Source organism: Austrofundulus limnaeus, unplaced genomic scaffold (genome assembly GCF_001266775.1).
Source record: "Austrofundulus limnaeus strain Quisiro unplaced genomic scaffold, Austrofundulus_limnaeus-1.0 Scaffold905, whole genome shotgun sequence".
NCBI lineage: Eukaryota > Metazoa > Chordata > Actinopteri > Cyprinodontiformes > Rivulidae > Austrofundulus > Austrofundulus limnaeus.
In genome coordinates, this window is record NW_013953307.1 from 15902 (window position 1) to 23869 (window position 7968).

General features: G+C 40.4%; 1 protein-coding gene across 1 annotated transcript in view; it reads right to left on the reverse strand.

The window, feature by feature from the left end:
• Positions 1-4597: 4597 nt before the first annotated feature.
• ttbk1a (tau tubulin kinase 1a) overlaps positions 4598-7968 on the reverse strand; it is a gene marked incomplete at its 5' end in the record, with an annotated part of 108590 nt that continues 105219 nt past the window's right edge. Inside the window, 2 exon segments of the mRNA XM_014029445.1 lie at positions 4598-5962; positions 6312-7741. Of these exon segments, the coding sequence (XP_013884899.1) occupies positions 5563-5962; positions 6312-7741 (1830 nt within the window). The 3' untranslated portion in view covers positions 4598-5562.

Genomic DNA, 7968 nt, shown 5'->3' on the forward strand with positions numbered 1-7968 from the left:
ACCATACATTCTGACAGCATCTGTGTAGAAATATATCCATATATTTATTAATACAGCTGGGATTTCGATATTCTGACAAATTATTCCGCCTACCGGTAACAGTGTCTTATTTTGAAAATACAGCTGTTGTGCTCGTTCCTCTTCCTGTTGGTGCGACATAATCTTTAAAAATTGACTCCAGCGCAGCTCAGGCGTCTGGCAGAAATAGGATCAGATGTAATTTTGCCGGATTGCCGTCCGCTCACCGCCACCCTGCACAGCCAGTGTAAACACTGTCATTGATTATGATGGGTGTGTGTTTGCTGCGGAGGTCGGACCGGGGCGGAGTGGAGCCGGAACACATGTAGTGTAAATTAGGTGTCAAACTTGAATGTTTATTTACACACATATAAAGGTTTTCACAGCGCTGTGGCCCCCCTGCTGGCAATTGTCATTTTTGTCCCACAGGCACCTCAGGGGTAAGGAAAGTTTGAACTGACCATAGCCGTGTTTCCATCAGCATTTTTTAATGCACATTTTAAAGTAGTGTCTTAATGGTACCGGTACTGGTACCAGAGCGACTGCAACCGTGACTGGCAGCAGGACCCTCCTCCCACTGTCCGCGTCTTCTCAGTTATTCCCGTAATGTGAAGAGAATTGCATTTCTTTCTCAACGTCTCCAGACAGCAGTAACACCACCAGAACTAGTTGATATGACAGAATAAGTACAACTTTCCCAATAGTGGCAATGTGTTCCTGATAACTTCTCTCCATGGTCCTGAGATATGTGGACCCTGCGAGTTTGCGATTTTTACTTCCTGTTTACTACGTATGCATCTGACGTAATTGGCTGTGTCCAAAACAACAGGCCGGGTCCCCCGAAGGCCGAATTCATTGGCCGCATACGTCACAGCACCGCGACGAAGGMCGTCCAAAACCGAAGACTCCTTCAATGTGGCCGACAAATAMGTCCTTCCTTTGGCCCGAATCGAAGGACTGGTCTCATGGATCCTTCCCGGCCCAGCATATCCCATAATGCATTGTGGCCCGACCGGAGATTTTTTTATGCCAGTAATGGCGGACGAAGCGAGAGAAAAGAATATGTTTTAAACAAAAATATGGTGATATAAAAATTTAAAATTTCAAGCGTTTGTAATTTTAATACTTTTATCATTTGTATAGACATTATTATTATTACATTAATATAATTTTTGTCAGAAAAAAACAAACTTACATAGTGAAATAAACATGCACCTATGGCGGGTCCATTGGTTCTTCAAGTTACTTTTATTGTTTTGTGATATTAATAACACTAATATATTTAGATATTTTTAATTTTGATCTAATTTTGCTTCTGTTTAGTGTCGTCACGGTTGCTAGATGACTGGATGTACGCTAGGGTAAGGACGGGAGGCTAGACCGTCCAAATTCACAGACACTTTTTTCCAGTCTTCCTGGTCTACCAAGGACCTGGCCCACCTCGATCGGGTAGGCTGGGTCCTCTGGAGGACCCGGCCTGTCGTTTTGGACACAGCCTATGATTTGCTTCAAGCCAGTTGATGGAAACATGTCTGATTCACATTACTTCATTTTTTCCTTTGTGCGAACTTCTAAAAATTCACTCAAAATTCTAATTAAAATTGGATGGAAACACGGCTTATGATTCTGGCCTGATTTCCATAAGTGAAATGGAAGTTTTTGTCCTTTCGGGATTTTTCTACATTTACAAATATTTTAAAAAGCACAAATAATCTTTGCTTTAGGAAGATTCAAAGAAAGACTGCACTGCAGGAATAGTCAAATAAATATTCTCTAACTATTAATACATCTCTAACACATGGTGTGAAAGTATATTTATATGTTAAGATTGGGCTTTTTGAGTTTCAAAATTTGTCACACACCAGAGAAGATTTAAACAGTTTATTGAGAAAGTGGAGCAGACTTGCGTAACCGGAGTCCTCCTAGCGAGCGGCGCAGTCGGGGAAATACCTTGGATGACGTCACCAGACAGAGGTGACGAAAGGCGAGGATCCNGCTAGAAGATTTACTAGGTGGAACCGTTCGATAATCAGGCACTGATGCTGTGGAGGAGTGGAGCTTAAATACTGAGGGACGCAGGTGAGTGAAATGAGTGTGATTGGGATTTCTGTGACGGGGGGGGCTGAGGCAATGAGCAGGGCGAGACTGACAGGAGCAGGAAATGGGCATGACAGGGCAGACAGGAGCAGGATCATAACATTATATGAGCATTTGTATACACACAGTATACATAGAATTAGATAAATAGATAATTTAAATAGATAATTAGATAGATAATTAAATAGATAATTAAATAGATAATAAATTAAATAGATAATTAGATAGAATTAGATAGAACTATATAATAAATATAAAGTGGCACAGTTGGTAGAGCAACATATTGCCTCTAAGGGCTGCGTCACACATCAGGATAATTGTGCTGAATTCTGGCCCTTATGAATATTTTTAGGAAGTCCAGATTATGACTCTAAAGACAATCATAGCAGATATTCCTGCTATGGTTGTGAGTTAAGAGTGATCTAGTCGGCTCAGAAGGACGTTGGGACCACTCCGACCTCAAATCTGGGATATTCAACATGTTTGATTTTTTTTTGCCCGATATCACACGATGTGTGGCGTTCGCTCGAGAACAAATGAGCTTGCAACCTGCTGAATGTGTATCCGATAAGAAAGCGAGGTGACGTAAACACAGAGGGGATTCCAAAATACAGAACACAACAAAAAAAAAACTGTCATGACTCAGCAGAAAGTCTGCTGGAGGTTAAAAGTCTTAAGGAATTGTTTTTCCTCTGGTAAAAACAGTCCACAAACGATCAATATTGTTTCTTCCTCGTCGCAAGTGTTTATTTACTCTGAACTCAAATCTCTCTGGAGGTCATGCAAGATTATTCCTCTGACATCTGAATTCTCGCGAGATTTTAAGAAGTCTCCTGAGATTTCACATCTGACATCTGAATGTTCATGAATGAAATGTTTCGTGTGTGGTGTGTTGTCTCTTGCYGTGTGTCTGTACATCACACACTGYAGGACCAAACCTGTTATATCCATGATTTTTCATCCTCACGTGTGAGCTCTATCAGTCTTTGAMAATCGGTCGAAAATCTTGCAGTGTGGCAGTCTTAAGGAAGAAGATTGCTAGATCAACTTTCTGGGTTGTGTTTACATGTTCTCCCCATGCAGGAGTGGGTTTTCTCCAGGTACTCCAGTATTTTCTCACAGATCAAAATCGTATTTATTATATGACATAAAAAAAACAAATAACTTACTGTAGTAGTTTGGGATAACACTACAGTAGATGTAGCTTGTAATTATCCTTGTTTTAGTCTTTATTTCCAGTTTTGGGTTTTATAATTACAGTTTTTCTTCATGAAAGCAAACACCAAAAAGCAAACAAAACTTTTAACATACATAGAAGAGGTGATGCCTTTGACATTTAAAAAGTTTGTTCCTTGTAAATGTCTTTAGAATATGTATTTTGACATTTTAAAATAAAATGACAGACACCACAGCAATCATTTTTGAAGGGAAGTTTCCCCATCACATTTGAAATTTAATTCATTTGAACCCCCACATTTACCATAAAATATTATTCACACAGTGTTGTTTTACTGCTGAACAAACAATTTCATTCCACTTGACCTATAGAATACTCRCATTGTTTTCCTATGTAGGGAAAAGTCTAACAACCTGTTAAAATACACCAGAATGCAGGAAAGCGCATTTACTCCTTCCAAAATTTTCTGGGGGAGGACCCCCCACCAGGGGGTCCCCCAACATTACAAATTCTTCTGATGCCACTGAAATATGTAACAATGTAAGTAYAACTTATGGTATTCCATGTGTAAAGATACAGAACAACTTAGAAGTGGACTGTTGTGGAAGTAGAGACAGTTTGGGTTCTTGTTTTTTGTCTCTGAACATCACAAAATCAGTAATATTATACATAAAATTACAAATTGAACATCTGTTGGCAAATCCATAGCTTTGTATTGCCAATAGTTTTCAAATTGTTAGTTTTACAACCACATCATAAAATTTCTGTTATGGATACGAGTTTTGGTGTGCCACCCCTGGTTTTTCAGTGCCCCCCTCGGGATTTTTTTTCTGCAGGCGCCACTGGTTATTAGGCACAAATAAACAATGAGTATGTTGGTTTTGGACTTCTTTATGGGTAAAGCATTAATAAATGTGTTATTTTATAGCTTATTAAGCACAAATCATTCTCAAATAATGATATTTTCAAGGTTAGCTAACCTTTTATTAATGATTCATTCATTAAGGTGTATATATTATAATATGTTGTATTGGGGAACCATATTATAGAATGGGTTGTAATGTTTTATGCAGGTTTTAATTTTCCAGAAGCAATCAAATAAAACAGAACACAAAGTTAGCAAATGGTAAATCCAAATATTTTGCATACTGTACAGCTTTGACAAAAAACAAAACAAAACAAACAAACAAAAAAACGTATATACAAACAAACCAATGTTTGTGTGGAAATTTGGACTTCACTTAATATAGACCTTTTTGGACCCAAGTAACTTCAGATATTTAGAAAATTGTGAAAACAAGGAACTACAACATACTCTTTTATATGGCCAAATGTTTWCTTCACAGCTCTGTGCCCGGCAGTTCCGGACAAATAACACATGCTTCAACAAGTAGCAGACTTTTTGCACCATTTCCAAGCAGGTAGGYGTTCCTTTCATGGTTAACCCTGTTTTTTCTCATGCATTAAAAAAAAACAAAACAGGCAACACAATAAAAAAGATGATTGAAGATTTAGTTTATACTTTGCAAGATACAAAATAAAGATATCTTTATGGGAAATAATTTTCTTATTTACAATACTGAGCATAAACCAAATAAAGCACTAAGTAATATTAATAATAAATTAAAGCATGCCCATCATTAAACCATGAGGAAAAGTCAAGTGAGCTATTTGTTTTGTGTCCACTTTTTTATTTATTAGAGGCTATTTTAAGTACAGGATAAAGCTTGTATTTTTTTATAATTTCAGCAGAATTGGGAATTCAAACCAGTTTAATTTAATTTATTTATGGATTGAAATTCAGAACTCATTATATTAATGCACTTAATAATGTTTTCCCTCTACAGATTCAGTGCATTTGTGATTTAGCATACCATGCAATGTGAACCAAGCAAAGTATTGTTGATAGAAGACTAGCATAGTTGTGGAAAGATGAGAATAGCATGTTAGGTGAGAATATCTGGAAAAGGGTTTTTGGTGACCAGAATTCTCAGCTTAATGCACAAGTTAAATTAGGGATTGATAGCAGTAGACATATCCATAGCACCATGGCAGCAACACTCCTGGACAGCAGTCATTCAGGATTACTGGAAGCCCATAATTACAGTTCAGTTATCTGTCCTTGGAAAAATACAATGTCTGTATACATTAAATGAATTGACAGAGATTATTTCAACATCACAGTCTACTACGAATCAGGTGAAAACCTTTGAGGCGCAGAGTAAAAATTGATTATACACCAGTAGGTCTCAAACATGAGTCTCTTTGTATTATCTAGTGGGGACCACCTTCTTGGTGTTAGACCTCCCCTTAGCCACAGTGGCTTCTTTTGGTCTGGTCTTGGCAGACATGGAGGTGGAGGAGGACTGTGCAGTGGYGTCCTGTGAGGTGCTTCGTCGCATGGTTGTTGTAGTCCTGGGTGGTAGCACTGGGACAGTAGGAGCTCGGATTGAAAGGGGCTGCCTGGACGGACATGCTCTTTGAGGGGAGGGACTGTCAGTTCTGCAGTGAGTAGAACTAAGGCTGCGACGTGTTCCAAGCAGGACACGTAGGGGCATTCGAGGACTACCAGGCTGAGCAGAGACACCTGATGGACGAGGACATGAGGAGGAGGATCGGAATGAGACAGGCTTGGGTTTTCGTTGGCAGCTTAGTCCAGTTTTCTGATTTCTGTGGACAAAAAAGCATAKTGAATGTGTTACTTTAAAGCAGTGATGCCCAAAGTCAGTCTTCAAGGGCCGTTGATCTGCTTGTTTTAGGAGCTGCCCTGGTTCAACACAGCTGAACCTAAGGAGTGCCTAATTAGTAAGCCTCTGCAGACCTTGATGGCATACTGAGGAGGCCTACTAATTAAGCACTACTTCAGTTCAGCTGTGTTGAACCAGAGCTATACCTTAAACATGCAGGRCACTGGCCCTTAAGGACTGATTTTGGACACCACTGCTTTAAAGGAAATAACTGAACAGATATTTTCAAAGGTAAATTATGTGCACAATAAAAAAAAGAAATTATAGAATACCCATTGATGACGGCTGATGTTCCTTTGGTACTGTTGGGGTCTGGCACAGAGAGAGGAGAAGCAGCAGTAGCATCTGGACCAGCAGGTCTTTTTATGGGAGTGACAGGTCTGGGAATTTTACTCCTGCATCCTTTGGAACCCTGATCCTCAGCCTGTTTAAGATGGGAGTTCCTCTTTGATTCATCTGAGGTATGCATGTCCTCATCTGAGCCTGTAGTGGATAACATTTCTGAAATCCTCCAACGTTCATCATCTCCAGAGGACAATGACGATGACGTGCCCGACAACATCCTCCTCCTCATCCATCGACCCTGTTGCTCCTGGACCAGTAAACGTGTCAAGTCAAGCTGCCTGGCCCGCTGCTGAAGCCGAGCTCGAGCTGACAAGGAGGAAGACTGTTCAGACCCTGAATCCTCACTGATAAGTATGGGAATTCTGCTTTGCATTTTCGGCTTAATGGCAGCTGGTAAGTCTACTCCAGCAGTCTGAAGCTTCAAAGCTTTATCARTGGATGATCGTTGTTTCTCAAGTTCTTGAGACAGTGCTTTGTGATCATGAACTGGTAAGGAGTCCTTGGGGACAGGCTCCAAAGAAAGGGCCAGAACACCTGTTTCTGTTTTTAATTGTTTGTCATCTGTTAAGGTTTGATCTTGTACCCGCTCCTCTAGAGTCTGTTTTGTCACTGGTACTTCCACATGTTCATGGTTGCCAACATCTATGGACAGTTCCTTTGTAACAGTAAAGACTTCTTTGTCACTGTCCTTTATAGAGTGACCATTGGAAGACATAACATTGAGGTGTGATGTCTCTGCAATATGAATGAAAGTGCGCTCAACTTTGGTGAATGGTGGTGATCCAGGAGCAATGTGAGTTGAGGGTCTCAGCTCTGACAAGTGGCCAGTCTCAGAGGGTACAGTCTGAATCCCCTCCCCAACCAGAAGATGATCTGTATGAGAGGTTGGTGCAGACGGTGTTGCCAAATCACCCTCTAGAGCATGACCCCCACCAGAGGGAGACTTGCGGGTATCTCCGGGTGAGAAAAGAACAAGGGTTTTGGACACGTCCTCCAGATCAGGATCAGCATCAGCAGCTGAGACATGTTCCTTCTGGCTCCTCTGATCCTCTGCCATGAGGGTTGAAGGTGCAGCATCTTGGCTACGTTCAGTACTTTTTTGACTAGTTTCACTGTTGGACTCACTCTTTGTAACATCATCATCTTTTGGCCCAGGAGGTTCTGGAACCTCTTCATCTGGTGTGGCAAAACTCCGGCGCTGTGGCAAGGTGCCAGTCAACATTACAGTAAGAAAGTCAGCCCTCTTAGCCTGCAGCTGAGGAAGAATGTGGAAATGCTCCATCTCATCACTCTGACCTTTTGTTCGATAATCTGGAGAGGATGGTGATGGGGGTTTTTGCTCCGTGGGTGACAACACCTGAAAGCAATTCAATGACACTTAATTTCTACCAAGTCAACAAGAAAAATGATGAAATAATAACATGCAGTTCTGAGAAAACTAAATTTCTGACAGAAGTGTTAATTGGGAAGCTACTCAACCAAGATACAATTAAAATGCACAAACTCACTGTACACTGTAGCCCTCATTAGTAGTTTGTACACAAATGGCTTAAAAAGTCACATATACTGTACATATGTCATAAA